Source organism: Phaethon aethereus (genome assembly GCF_964289735.1).
Source record: "Phaethon aethereus genome assembly, chromosome: 1".
Lineage (NCBI taxonomy): Eukaryota > Metazoa > Chordata > Aves > Phaethontiformes > Phaethontidae > Phaethon > Phaethon aethereus.
Window position 1 is genome coordinate 126,933,164 of NC_138575.1, and position 15,972 is coordinate 126,949,135.

The 15,972-nt window shown below is 38.6% G+C and overlaps 1 protein-coding gene across 1 annotated transcript in view; it reads left to right on the forward strand.

The window, feature by feature from the left end:
* Positions 1-15,972, forward strand: part of CFAP47 (cilia and flagella associated protein 47) — a gene marked incomplete at its 5' end in the record, with an annotated part of 409,359 nt that overhangs the window by 328,287 nt on the left and 65,100 nt on the right. The window contains 2 exons of the mRNA XM_082014136.1: positions 924-1,080; positions 11,952-12,047. Of these exons, the coding sequence (XP_081870262.1) occupies positions 924-1,080; positions 11,952-12,047 (253 nt within the window). The remainder of the gene's footprint in view (positions 1-923; positions 1,081-11,951; positions 12,048-15,972) is intronic.

Here is a 15,972-nt window from a genome sequence, read left to right on the forward strand (position 1 = left end):
AGTTTGCATTTAACTTCTTGAGGCAGACATGTTAAGGAAGAACATGAGTCAGGAACACAAACGCTATGGCATGCTGGCTTGGCCACTGTTGGACAGTTTCTTGTTGACTATGACCAGCAAAGGGGCTTCATCAAATAATTAGTCCTGTGTTGTTTCAAAGTCTGGATAGCAGCAGCATTTGCCTTCCTGTCAGAATCTGAATAGAGAGTGGTGCTAGACTCCTGCTCATGAATCTGTAACCGTGAACAGGCTATAGGTCATATTTAAGTCAACAATAACCAAATAAACTGTAATTTTAATGAGAGGCAGTTTTCAGTTCTTATTTGCTTAGATTAAATTAGAATTTAATTCTTATTTATATTTTCCTTTGTTTCTGCTCTGTGGTGCTACTGTATATCTACTAGTACTTTCCAATATTTCAGATTCTTCTAGGTATAGTGGTTAATGTTCTTTATTATCCTTGGTGCAACAATTTTAGCTTTTTGGGTGATTTTACTGCTGTCCCAACAAAGAATTGTTTTCCTTCTTCCTTTGTCTTTTGCAGAGGACTTCTGACTTCATCTGCTTTCCGGTTCTAATATATGTGCTTTGAATTGCCCTCTTACAGCCACCTACATCTTTCCATTCACTACACTGGAAGCTCTGAGTAGCTACATGGAAGTTAAATACCCCATGTTCAGAGTAGCACAGAAGTTAAATGCAAAGAGGAGATGTGAACATCTCCCAGACTGGAACTATTGATTTCCAGATAGCAATACTTAAAGTAGCATAACAGCTTGAGAAAAGGAGCAGCGGAACTGTTAAACAGCAGTTCACTTACAATAGAAAAGAGATATAGAACACTAGAAGAAAGTAGGCAAAATGCCTTAAAATGTACAGATCTGACTCATCAAATAATAAATAATGACATGTTTCATCTACAGCTTAAAGAGTGGATATTTTACCTTTCGGGGACTGGTCTTCCTCCTCAGCTGATGGAACCAACCAGAATAAGTGCACACATTGGCCAACGTTCTTCTGTCATCATATCCTTCAAAAATCCAACTCCTGAAAATGTGCTGGTAGATGTCGTGCTGACAGGTACAGGGGTTTGGTTTTTTTGAGGCTGGGGGGAGAAACTTAAGCCCTTTGGGTTGCGTTAAAAGTGTGAGTGGAATATGATTACACTTGCCTCATTCCATTTCCTGGCAACAGAGATATTGTATATCATTCATGTCCACCCTGAAAAGCTCTGTGGACTGTGCTGTGGGGGACTAAGAAATAACACAACCTGTAACAACTGTTCACAGAAGACCTCTTAGGTCATATAGCCTCATGTGTACGCGCAGATGGCTCTTCGCTGTGGACTGCACTGTAGCATCTAGGCAATAGGAGACTCAACAGGAGACTCAACTGGGGTGTATTTTGGGAGCTGTATGTCTATGCCAAATAGCTAAGGGTTTTTTTTTATTTTGTTCCTCAGTTATTTTCCAAAATATTTAATATTATTTTATCAAATCCTAGGTAGATAAAGGAGTTAATAAGATCAAAACATTTCAGATTATTTCTGATTGACCTTCTAAGCAAGTATGTTTCAGTAATATTTTCAAACATACCTTAAAACATAAAATAAGGTCAAGAATTATCAAAGATCATGAGGTCACTGTCCATACTGAGAATTCACAAATGATGTAGAACTCAGGTTCAAAGTCCCAGATTCTACCTGATGACTGAAATTTACTCAGTGAAAGAGTAAGTTTCACCTTTAGTGAAACAGAGAGCTTTCGAAGGTTCTCTGAATCTCCACCTAGTCCAACATAATGTGTAGCATCAGAAAACAGGTACCAAAGGATTTCCTGGCATCTGCATATAGCAAAAATTGAAGATATACCTTCCAGCAGTCCCTGACACAGACCCCATGGATGAGGAAACATAAGAGAATAGCAAAATCAAACCTATGCAAAGTTTTAAGCCAGATTTACACAGTCATGCTATGATTTGTGGTTTGTGGCACATACATAGAATAAGAAATGTGAATTTTAAAAAAATGTAGGTTCATGTTTACTTGTTGCAACAAATTCATACTTTTCAATTATACCTCCTGAGAGATGAATTAGAAATACAGAAATACAGCTTTGGCTGCATAAACACATAGTAAGTGGGGGATTTTGGAGGTTCTTTTACCTAAATGGTGACTGATCAAGAGAATTTTGGTCTCATGACTGAATGCTCTATACTTTTGCTGATCAAGGTTTTTATGGCGGAGTTTAATGCAGTTTCTCATGTTTAACCACTAAAATACTTTCATTCATGACTGTCACAAAATAGAATTCCATTCGTAAATGATTAGACCACTTTTTTCTCAGTTTCTGTTGATGTTCTTTTCTGGACAACAGTGAAGAAAGCAACAGCATGCAGTGGATCCGCTGTTTACAGGCTAAGTAAATCATGGTCAGGATTTCAGGGACAGTGCCACAGTTTACCAGCTGAGCAGGGGACCTGGCAGAGAGGAGAACAGTGTCATGTCCAGCTTCCTACTTATCTGGCATCTAGGCACCCGTAAGTGACAAGGAGCATTGCAGACTGGGTCTGCATGCAGTAACAGGGCAGTTGATGCAGTAGTTGGCATTCAGTGCATATATAGAGGCTTAAAACTGCTGCTTGTAGTATGAAAGGATGCATAAACATTGACAACTTACAACAGGAGCTGCTGTCAGCCCCTGGATAGTGCAATCATTACTTTTGGACAGCCTTTATCCAGATGGAAGTCCTGAGAGTGGATGCTGCAACCCTGGTCTGAGGCTATTGAGAGTTCTTGAGGTTTCTCCTTGGCACTGCACCATGAATGGCAAGGGTGACCTCACCAGTTGAATGTGTGCTGTGGTAGACTTCCTGTGGTGCTGGATGCAGGAGCTTTGTTGCATCAAGATTAATGAATAAAAAATTGACAGGATCTTTGCAGAGACCCTGTAGAAACAAGAGCCAAACTCTTCAAGGCTGAAAAATTTGGTGTGACCAAAAGAAGGCAGAAGCATCAAGAAGACACAGACTCCTAGCAGTGGTGATGTCTTCATTGCCACCTGCAGCTGTTCCTTTAAATAGGAGTAGGTTCTGAGCCTGGGAAGAGAGAAGGGGAAAAAAAGTTCCATTGAGGACGAGTCTGGGCTGAGCATCTCTTCAGATTAGAAACAGCACTATTAAACAGGAGGCAGTAAGTGCTAGTGGTTAAAGTTTTCTTCCTCCACGGGACACAGGCTGCCATTTTCCATAACAACCTATCATCCCAGGAAGTCTTCTGCTTTCCTGGAGCTCAAATCTGAGATGCTGCAGAAAAGATTGCCAAGGTTTATCTGACGTTGCAGTTACTATATCTTGCTGTTCCTTCATACAGGGAATACATTAATCTATACTCCATGTACAGCCAAGGAATCACTGAACGGATTGAAGGAGACTAGGTTCTGTGGGTATTCTTTCCTCAAATATTTGTAGATTAATGCAGAGAACTTGGGCAGCAAACAGAAGAAACGGGAAGAGCAGCAATTCCAGGTCAGTTGCAAGGCCGCAATATGATCACAGTCATGAAGACGCAGAGCGACAGTGTGCACAATTGGAGCATGGTTGTGGAGTTGTGCAGGCTGCTTAGAAAGGATAGAGGAGACAGATTTGATCACTTGTTTAGCTTAGGCTACCATGACCATGAGACGATTCAGTTTATTCAAGCCTCTGTACCCTAAAGCACAGAGCTTGGACAATACACTGGGAGAATTGCAAGTCCAGGAAACAGCCATGGTAGAGATAGGTGCTCAGAGCTAGATGAGTTTTACAGAAAATTGATTAACAGCTCAGGATTGAATTGTATATTTATTTAGGAAGACAGAATTTCAGCGGAAGACCTACTTAGTGATGCAGGGACCTTCTCTGTGAAATAACATACAAAAAGGAAGCATATGCTGCTGTATATCCTGTGCCTCATATGTGGGCTAAAGAAACACATCTTATATGTGGCAGTAATAATTTATTAGTAGTCTAATAAAAGGCTTAGGTCTGATCAAAATACAAAGGATGTGATATCAGTCCAACTACAATGATACTAGCTGTCAGGGAGCAACATGAACAGGCCGCTCCACAAAACAAAGTGAGACAGAAGCCAAAATTGACAGCAAAAGTGGCAGAGGCCTTTAAAACAAGGGTTGCAATCCCACAGGTCCAAACAAGAAGAACATGACAGGTCTGGTGGCAGTAAACAATTTCAGCCAATAGCCTAGTGATTGACAGCCAAGTCCACAGTGAGAAGGCAAGTCCGAGATCAAGCCAGGAAATCGAGTAGGCTAGGCCTGGCGAGGTGTATGGCCAAAGGCAGCATACCTAGGACATAGCTTGGATGAGGACCATCTGCAGGATCCTGAGTTTAAATGCAACTGAAGCCAGTGGGTCGAGGCCCCAGGTGCTACTCCCTCACAATTTAGCTGTTTTCACAAAGTCTGATCCAGATTATACAGTTGCAGTGTATCAGAGCAGATCTTGAACACAGACAGGCACAGCCTTGTATGTGGAGAAGAGGTTACAGAGAATTTCAGAGGTGGATGGTTATTGACTGGACAGGTAAGTTAACATATGTTGCTGAACTCAGGGCCCTGACCACTAATACTTTTAGTCTAAATTAGCCAGTTAATACTAATTGCTGCTAACTGATAAACACAAATCTTCTCATATCTACCTTTTTGTATTTCTTCGCAGTAAATTATTAGAGTCATCAACATCCTAGGTTCTTCACTGGGAAGGAAACGTTGATAAAATGCCAGTTTCTTCCTTCTCTGTCTTGGATCTACTTGGTGTTATTTTTATATGTTTCCAAAAGGGTCTGTTGCTTTCTTATTTGTTCCCAGGTTTAGTTCTGCAATGACCCCTTACCTTTGTTAGGTCTTTACCATATTGTATGATTTCTTTAGGGTAACACCACAAAATTATGCATCACTAAGCTGAAGCTGAAAAAAAAAAAAGGCAGCAGTTGGTACTTCGGCTATGTGCTGTTACAGCTAAAATAGCTCAAGTCCGAACACACAAGGTGTGACAAGTCCCTGACTCTTTGCACTATTGACTTAATGTGAAGCCCGATGGCCTGTTACTAGCAGTGGCAATAACGTATTCCCTGTACTGCCCCTAGATGAGGTAGAAGGAAGAAGAGGTAACAAAAGGGGAATAGAAAAGTACCACGAGCACACTCAGCAAAACATATCAGGCAAGCTGAAGCCCATCAGGTGTGAAGACTAACAGGGAAAGTATAGGCTCACAAGAGCGGGTTCTAAAGGTACGCTAGTTGCATAAGGAAGCTTAGGAAAAATGCAGATAGGTCCATTGATGGATGGGAGGAAATCAACTAGTAACAGACAATGCAGAAAAGGCTGAAGTGCTGAATGTTTTTTTTTCCCTTGGTACTTGCAAGCAAAACTTGCTCCTAAAAACGCAGCATGTGCTGACTTGGTTTGAAAGGGAGATGGGGAGCTCATAGGGCAGCAACAGGCTGTGGACTGCTTAGAGCAGCTGGATGCATTCAGATCGACAAGTCCAGATGAAATTCACACAGAGTGATAAAAGAGTTGGCCAATGTGATTGTGAGGCTGTGGTTGTTCTCTATGAAAATTCATGTTGATCAGATGTTTCTGATGACTGGGAAAAGGCTATGTTACTCCCTTCTTTTAAAAATGATAGAAGGAAGACTGAGGGAGTGGCAGACTGATCAGCCTCACTTCAGCCCCTGGTAGGATCACTGGACACGTCCTTTTGCAGTCTGTACAGCCCATGAATTTGCACATCCTCTTGCAGTCCATTTCCAAGCATGTGAAGGTCAAGAAGGTAATCAGGAGTAGTCAAATGGATTTGTTAAGTGCAAATCACGATTGACTAACACGATTGCCTTCTATATGGAAATGACTGATTATGCAAATGAGGGAGGAACAGTGGATGTAATATACCATGATTTAGCTGGTAATGAGTGTAGTACCCCAGGGGTCAGCACTGGGACCCATATTATTCAACACCTGTATTAACAACAGGGATGATGACAGAGAGTGCAATGCAAATTAGGGGAAGTGGCTGACATGATGAATGGTAGAGCTTCAGTCCAGAGGTACCTTGATAAATTGTTGGTATACCTCTTTTTGGAATTGCTCTTGTTTGTCAGCTCATCATCCCTTGAGCAGCTGAAGATGCAGTAAACTTCTACATTGTTAGTAATGCAATTTTCCTTCTAAAATGTTAACCCTTTGTATTTTTCCCTCTCGTTCCATCTACCCTTTGTGCTTATCTTAGCTCAGACGCTTATAGAAACATTGGGAATTAGTAGCTGTGCAACCCACCCTATTTGGCCAGGGAGTAACTGATTATATACGATCTCTTGAAGTGTAGCTGTGTATTACATGTGTGGTATGAAGGTTCCTATCGCACCTCATGGAGTACAGCATGCTTTACTCCAGTGTAAAGTGCAAGCTGGCATTCTGATTCGTACAGCAACAAGAGCAATTATGAGAAGCAAACTGCTTCATTTATTGACGATAAATCTAGTGCAGATAGCAGAGGTTAGTGCTTTAATACTACTAAGTATTATTTGTAAAAAACCTAGTCTAATGTGCTAGTCACAAAATAATGGAAAAGAACAGTCAAACTTATCCACATTTCAATTTCATCAGAAATTATTTAGAGATTAAATATTGGCACTAAAACCTAGTGAACTGTGATGTTCTGAGAGATATTAGCAGAACCTGCATTGTTTAAGTATTTTGGTGAAAACGTAGTCATCTTTATAGCTATAGAGCATTAACTTGTCCCAGGGAGATTTTCAGTAACAGAGGCAGTGCAGAGGCAACTGTCTTAGTGAAAGACTGATGTTGGGTTTTATGCCTCAGAAGTTTTCAGTTTTTATTTTTCTTTACACATCAGTAGACCTGACATGATGATCTAATATTTCTGTGATCTGTGGAATTATGAAAAGTTTTCTTTGAGAAAATAAAATTTGTACTGTGACCTTTATGGAACTAAAACCATACCTGTCCTTTAAAGCTGTATTGAATTTGTTCATCAGCTTAATATGTTATGGTTTTTCTAATTCAGTTGCTGCTGGTGACATGTGAATAATGTTTGCTTGTTTTTAATCACAATAAGATAGTTGAGTTATGCGTTCGAGCTGTATTTAGAAGTGGTTGTGCATGCTATGATTTCTTCTCTCTAGGAATATTTACTAGAATTCCTATTTCCTTCTTTCCAGAGTAAGAGAAATCTGGTCTTATAAGCAATGTCATGGATGCACAAGTTCAGCTTAGTATTTCTGGCTCTTATACATCCTGTAAAATAATTTCCGTAATGGCCTATATATTTAATTGAACTTCCATGTTATCAAGACATACTTTACCTGAAAAGGAACCAAATAGTATTTTAATATACTAACACTGATATTGTAGTTACTGCAGCAATGCAGGTAGTTTAGCCCAGTGTACGGTAAAAGCTAATTAGCTTCTTGTTTTTTTCAACATTAAGAATAAATTTGACATCCCACAAGGCTAATCAGTCTGGTGAGAAACTTATCCTAGTATGAATACATTACTTCTAGCATGCTTCCTTTCCTACCAAGAACTGAACTTTGGCAGTCCTGAACTTGCTCTTTTGCTCTCACAAATTTTTTTTTCTCCTCTGTTTATTTTGCTTGTATCAGATTGTTAATGAGATGTCCAAAACCGAACATTATTTCAAGACCTTTTACAGTCCTAAGTTATGGAGAAGACCAGATCTCTTATCCATGTTGTGATAATCTACACTTTACTTTAGTGTATTTTGACATGAGTAGCCTATTTTTGTCCTAGGATCTTTCATAGCAGTGCAAGAACACACTTGGGAAAGTACAAGCTAATTAGGAACGACAGTAATAATACTTCAGACATAACAATAGTAACATTCCATCTTAGTTAAACACAAATATTTTAGTATGAAATATAAAGTAGCCTTAATTTATTACTTAGAGAGACAGTGACAGCCTAGTCATTCTTAAAACATGTTTTTCCCTGAAAAATGTTAATCCAAAGAGTAGAAATGACCCTGTCAACAAGTAACTCAAATTGACAGGAGTTTTTGAATCCATTCTGAGAACAGCACTTAAAACTGTAGCTTTAGTAATATAAAAACCAAGCTACTACCATTTTGAAACCTGTTAGCTGATATTTTAGCGTTAAAGCAAGTTCCGGGAAAGCTTTCCTTTATCTTGAGCTGGACTTGTCACACTCATTGCTGGTGTTACTGGAGGCCAGAGAGAGGGCAGAACGGGAGAATTGACAGGAACCAGCAAGTCAGAAGGCAGAATGCCTTGATTGATCTTGACGTCTACAAACTCTGTTTCAGACCATGTGCCACTTCTTAAGAGAATTAAAAGTGGTGACAATGAAAATAGGGCATCTCAATTAAAGTGTACAAGCAATAAGCATCAACATTTATAGATTTATTTGATGCTTTAAAGAAGATTACAGAAGTTATCTGTATCTTGTTTTCAAATAACATTCCATAGGCAGTTTCTGTTCTAGATTGATGCTAAATTATGTTTAGAATTGCATAGTTCAGGAATTAAAATAGAAATTGAGAATTGTCATATCTTGACAATTTCTGAAGCTGTCATTTTAATTTTTGAAGCTTTGTCAGACCCAAGAGCATTATTCCTCACAAATGTTTCTTTCTGTGAATTTTGACTGACATTGTAGCACACACAGTCCTTTATTTTGGATAATTATAGAGCAAGTAAAACCACCCACTATCTGAGAATTTGTGATGAAGGGATGAAATCTCAGGTATCCTAAAACTTGGTGTTTTCTTACTGAATTTACTAGCAATAAGTTTTCTTCCCAGGATTTAGGTGCATATCTGTGGCTTAAATCTGCAGCTCTTATTCACATAAGCATTCATAGCTACATTAAGAATATTCATGGGAGTAATGTTTATTTGACAGCAGGTAATTTTCCCCAATATAAGCCAATGATCAGAGCTACAGAGTACACCAACTCTTGTTACAGATGTTTTAATGACTGTTTGTATTATTTCAGCTGTTTCAAGTTGAATGTTGCCACTCTTTGGTAAATACTACTATATAATTTTTCTACTAAGATTTTATGGAAACAAATAAACTGATATAAATAATTGATAGCACTGAAATCTCCAGCAGAAACCAGACCACACAGAGCTCATCTGTATAAGAATTGTCCCTAAGTATTAATGGTTTGTTAATACCTATAACGTTTTATTTCAGTTTACAAGGATAATTTAATTTCATGTTTTTAATGGGCCAAATGTATCTTAAAGTTTCAGGAAAAACGTGCAACTGTATTTCAGAGGATATTCACTTCAAAGTTTGAAGGGCCACGATCAAATAAAAGATTAAAGCTACAATGATGATTAGGAATTGGATAAGGGAGGTAAATTTGTTCCTCTCTGGAATCCAGTGTTATCTGCATTATCAGAACTGATATCTGTGGCAGTGTATAAGACTGCTTTTGGTAAGGGTGTGTGCACAGTCATGTTAAAATAGCTGTCTTATATTGTTGATTATTAAAGCTTACCTTATTTACAAGATAAGATTGCATGCACAGTAGCTGGGCCATGTCTTTTTCCATATAAAGATTTCCAAACTAGGATTGCCACTTTTTAAATGTGCTTTGCAAAAGTTTTCAAACTGCTTTCTCTGATTCATTAAGTTATCTAACTGAACTAAATACTTAATGCAAGTCTGCTACTAACAGTTATTTTTCTTTCAGGCAAAATACATTGGATATTGCATATATTGAAGTCAGTGTTAGAATGAAGTAATACAAATGTGAAGAAATTTATTATTTTCAAATCAGTTTTAAATGTGGATAATTTAGAATGCAAGCGCTAACATCACTTTGTGCTGATTTTGGCATAATTCAAACCTTGTTGTTAGCTTCCAATTAAAAAAATAACATGCAATATATAAATGCATTTCTGAATTGCGTTTTTGAAATATTATGAAGCATAACCTAGTGCATTTAATTTTATACAGTGAAATTATTTTCCAGAGATTAGTTACCTAGTTCTTTGAAAATTACTTTTTAGCTGAGTATGTAGAGGGATACAAAGAAAAAATAAATAACAGATATTTTAAACTTTGGAAAACTCTTCTAGTAGGGGAAATTTAGAGTATTTGCATCACAGAGAAAAAAAAAGAAAATAATTCCTTCAGAATAATTAGCATTATAGAGAAAGCTTTCACAATAGCCTCATTTCTGCCATTGCAGTATGTCATGTCAAGAAAGATGGATGTATGGTTGCTTTATTGATATATTAAAATGGGTGTGTAGGCTTTTCTTATGCACCCATCTTTTGATATTTGGAAAAGGCCCTTCAACTGTTTAAGTATTTCCCTATAGATTGCAAATTTCATTTTAAACCTCTAAACTGGTTTCCAAAACCTGAAACGTTGTTCCTAAGGTGAAATAATTTTGAGGCTGTTTCTCTTTTCACAAGAAGCAAGAAGTAAGAAGTTTGATATTTCCAGAAGAGCTTTTCTTTGCCTTCCTAATCATCTTTGCTCATTGTTCTTAAAGCTATTTTAACTGTGTTCTGTACATGACTGTCCCCAAATGACAGCCTTTCCCCAGCTGTTTGGTGCATTCTCCTGCATTGTACCTTCCTGTTATCATTAAGTGCTACTACGCTTCAATATGATACCTTATTCAAAAATAGTGTATCTATTGGGCTCAGATTCTTGGAGTTAACTGCTAGATCATATTGCCTTGTCGTGGTTTAGCCCCAGCCGGCAACTAAGCACCACGCAGCCGCTCGCTCACTCTCCCTCCCACAGTGGGACGGGGGAGAGAATTAGGAAAAACCTCGTGGGTTGAGATAAACACGGTTTAATAGGACAGAAAGAAAGAAGGGAACAATAATGATAATACCAACAAAGGAATGTACAAGAACAAGTGATGCCCAATACAGAAATTGCTCACCACCCCGTGATCGACAGCCCGTCCCCGAGCAGCGATTTCCGCCCCCCGGCCAACTCCAGTTTATGTACTGGGCATGACGTCGGATGGTAGGGAATATCTCTTTGGCCAGTCTGGGTCAGCTGTCCCGGCTGTGTCCCCTCCCAGCTCCCCGTGCACCCGCAGCCTGCTCGCTGGCAGGCCAGCACAAGAAGCTGGACTGTCCTTGACGGCTCAGCAACAACTCAAAACATCAGCACATTATCAACAGTTCCTCATCCCAAATCCAAAACACAGTCTCACACTAGCTTCTGTGAAGAAAACCAGCTCTATCCTGGCTGAAACCAGGACAGCCTACAAGGCATTTCCTGCAAGTGTCAATTCTTTTAGCAAGACACCTTTGGCTGCTTGAACAGCTCCAAAACTCTTTTATAAAATTGGACTTCAAACCAATTTTCCTATCTCATTTTTCATTTGTCCACAACATTGACAGTAATCAATGAAAACACTCAGAAGACTGTCCAAATCCTCTGTCTATATGAAATAATCTGTTAGTTGATCTGGTAACTTGTCATCAAGAAAGCAATTCTTGTCTGCAGTAGTTGGTCCTGAACCTGTTTGTCTTATGCTTTCTCTTACGTGTTTCATATCACCATGGACTTTCTTGGCCATTTTATTTTTTTTGTCTAGAAAACATCTTCTTTTGTAATCTCTAGATGTTATTTAATTGGACACATTTTAAATTTTGTTTTTTCTTGATGGTGTGTTATTTTATTTAAGAAAATCTCTGTATTATACATATACTTTTCTTCATCACAATGAGGAAGATACTGAGAGAATTTTTAAGCAAAGGGAAAAAAAAAAGGCCCATGCGCTCCCATTTGAGAATGTATTTTTTAAAACTTCTGTCTATGAAGCTGTTTTATTAGGGAAATTGTTTGATCAATTTTGACTTCTAAATGAGTTTTCTTGAATAATTTTTTAATTATTTTTTTTTAGATCAGGAGCAGTCCACCTGTCATCTCAGTGCATCTGTCCTAACCAAGCCCACGAGTAAGGAACCTGTTTTCCGTCTTCTGCTTAAACAGCCACGAGGTATGTAATTTCTTGAGTTCTGCCTTGAATATTTTATGGTCCCTGAAATCTAGAGTGTGTATAAAATTCTGTGTTTTGATGAGTGCAACTCATCGGTTGATGTGTTGATTGGAATGTCTTGTGGAAACAAGAATTAGCCTCATGTCAATGAAATTTGTTTTACTTAAAATAAATAAGTAAGTAGTAATAATCAGAGGTGCATCCAGTAAAATTCAGTACACTTAACAGTTGCTCCGGAAGACAAATGCAATAACAAATGCCCCTCCCTCCTCCTCCTTTCTCTTAGCTTTTGTGGCTGAGCAAATGTCATATGGTATTGGAATATTCCTTTGGTCGCTTTGGGTCAGCTCTCCTGGCTGTGTTCCCTCCCAAGATCTTGCCCGCCCCCAGCCTACTGGTGAGGGGGGGAAATGTTGGAGAGAAGCCTTGGTGCTGTGTGAGCACAGGTCAGCAGTAGCCAAAACACGGGTGTGTTATCAACACCTTTCTAGGTACCAATACAAAGCACAGCAGTATGAGGGCTACTATGTGGAAAATTAACTCCATCTCAGACAGAACCAATACACCATGCTTTTACTCATGGTGATCTACCCTTTTTTTCTGCCTTGGCTTCACAGTGGCACGTAAGTCTTCTGCACTGCTTGGTACTGTTTCCCAGTAATACAGACTGCATTACTTCACCCGGTCCTAATACTGAGGCTGTGATCTCATTTTGCATTCAACCTCCAGTCATTGCATCTTATGGCTTAGCTGGTGTTCCAGGTGGCCAATAAGCCTGTCTGTTGTGAACAACTTTGTGTAGCATCAAACAAGAACAGTAAATGGGACAGCTAACTGAACCTAGTTTTTTAGATATCTCTCTCCACATTTCAGCACAAGTTTTATATTTAGAGACAACTATGTTTTAAAGCTGTCATGTCACCTCTTCTGTGTTCATCTCTCTTCCCTTTTTACTGAGATCTCTATGATTAGATATTTAATTTTGCCTTCTAACTTTGCTTTAGTGTAAAATACGTGTATTTATTAACTCTCCCAAGCACTTAGGAAAGAAAGATAAAATATATATGATAAATGTATACACTATTAGGGAAACATTTTCCAAAAAGCTGCCTGCAGTGTTAAACCACTTTGATGGCAATCAAATTTGAGATATTGAAATTCTGTGTATGCGCTTTAGAAGCATGTTACTATTATAGATTCATATTTTATTCAGCAATATTTGATAAAACATTTTAGCATACTTTTTATGTCATTTACAGTCCACTATCATTATGGATAATTTGGCTTTTAAACTAATTTCACCTAAGAAATGGCATAAATTTTGGTCAGGTCCTCAGGCCATTTCCCTAAAATGTTATATTTCAAGACCATTCTTTAATTCTATACTTATTTGCATCTGTTTTTTTCTTTCAGGAGTTCTGCATGCACAATCTCTTTTTTCTTGTGATTACTTTCAAAGACTGAAAACCAATGAAACTAACATACTTGATTTTCTTGCTCATCTTGGTTCCTAGGAAGACTCTGTCTCTGCTTCTTTTATACTGCTTTCATGATCACAAAATGCCTTGAAGTGCTAGAAGAAAAGAGCCGTGAGAAATAGTTCTCCATTCTAGCAGACTATTTTGAGAAGATGGTGAGATGGTGAAAAATGTTAAGCTCTCTTTCCCCTTCCATGGTTTAACTGCATTCTATGACCATGGTTTGGTCACACAAAACATAATTTTACACTTTATAACTTACATCAGAGGTTGCATCAGGAAGTAGTCAATATTCATATACTGGATTCTATAGGAAAGGGACATTCAAGCAATAAAAAAGATTGAGCAACCAGGTACATACACAATACTGTCCTATTTTTATCATCATAAACAGTTACTAACAATGGAATTAACTGGAGAAGAAGGACACACACACAGAGAGACCTCACTGCAAACCAAAATGAAATAAGTTAGGATAATTAGGGGGGTCACTTAAAAAAAAGTGTTGTCCTTCTTTTCAGGGCTTTAGATTCAACATTTCCTTCTCTTTGGAACACATTTTCACAGGGAAACTGAAGCAATTAAAGTTCCATTGAAATGCTAGAGGATTCAGGTGCCAGATTTCCTTTGAACTTCCTTAGTCTAAGTATTTTCCTGTTTTATCTATTCAAGTCTTCCTTCTTTGTGATTAACTTTTGCTACTTTTCTTTAGCTTTGATTTTCTTTCATTAATATTATTGCTTTCCCTGAATTTTCACCTTTTGAAACTATCAGGTTTTACTTTTCTAAGCAAAACTGTACAACAGATGTACTATTCACATAAGTAACCCATAAGCTGTGGTACATTAATTACTTGTGCTACACAAAATTAATTCAGGAAGTATACAGCCTAGTATCAAGTCAAAAGCTACCTCTGTCAGTGAGAGTGACCTCTAATGCTCATGGTACAAATGCTAGCATATGGAAAAACAAACATGTTCTAGGTAGTGTAAATAATTTCTAGCCTGGATTTATTTGTGAAGAAGATTTTAAACTTGAATGTAGAGAGATGAGTTTCTTACTGTGTAGTGGACACAATAGACAATACTGAATCTGAGCACCTAATTTAGGAAAAAAATTTGAAAATTATGTAAAACTAGGTAGAACAGTTTGAATTGAGCCTGGGCTTCTCTGAAACTTAGGGTTGTGGTTGTTGGTTTGAATTTTCTGTTCCTCTGCTGGCCCTTTTACTGGCCAAATAGCTTTACAACATGCTGTGTCATGGGTACATTAGCTGTTTTAAGACTGGGTATCATTTATGCAGAAGTCTTTGCAGGTAGGTGTCAGACATCTGTCTGACTCTTCATGTCTAGGACCATGGGACTAGTAGGTTGGTTTCATCATGGAGAAGGAACGAGGAAAGAAAGGAAGGAGAGAAGAAAGGAAAGAAGGCAAGGAGCAGGTAGGCAGTCTTCTGAAGTCAACCATCAGTGGCTCCCACTGGTACTGTTCCTCAAGCTATGAGTACATTCGGCTCACAGGACTGCAACTCATCTTTTCTTACTACTCTGCTGTCTCTCTTTTTTTTGAAAGTGCACAGTTTGGTAGATCAGGTTTTGCCTTTTAGTGTCCGCATTTTTTACCCTGCTTCTTCTGTTCCTGCACCTGAGATGCTGTTAGGGCTGCCTTCCTGTGAGGGGTCTAGGATTAATTCCTGGACCAATTCAATACACAAAGGCAGGTGTAGCTCTAGTTCTGCAATGTTACTATGAATATAGGGCAGTGGGTAGCTGACTGCAGACAGCATCTAGATGGAGAGTTAGTGGTTGTTGTATAACTAGTAGAAACATGTCCTCAGCACCAGCCTGTCAGAGAAAGGTTGACTGACAGGCCGTATCCCATTGCAGATGGTGGATTGTCCCTGACTGATGGAGGTCCCATACAGTTGGTCATCTGTCAACCAGGACCTTCATGAGAATATTGTGATACTATCTTCACTGGTATTTTCTTTGAGTGAGACCTACCCGTCCTCCGTCTTGGGATTATTCCATGAGATTCCATCCTCACTGAATCACTTATGGGATAGGCATCTTTTGCTACGCACAAAGAGACTTTGCAAGCAGGATTTATGCAATTTTAGAATTCACAGCTTTGATTTATTGGCTAATAGTAGATAACTAGGACTAACATGCTGGTAGGCTAGGTATTAATATGGTCAGTATTCTCAGCGAGACATGAGATGTATCTTCACTGCCCATGTTGTCATCAGTCATCTGGGGATGGGTCAGCCTCCACTGCTTCTTGGAATGGGTTTATCCATGATGTTGCTCATTTGCCACCTTCTGATTTGTTGCTTTCTTTTCATAGAGTTTTTATATCATTTCACTTCAGTGGTTTCTTACTGAGTCCTTGAGTTGCTACTACCATTCAGTCCATGTTTTTACTTTTCTTATCTTGCAAGGCTTAGG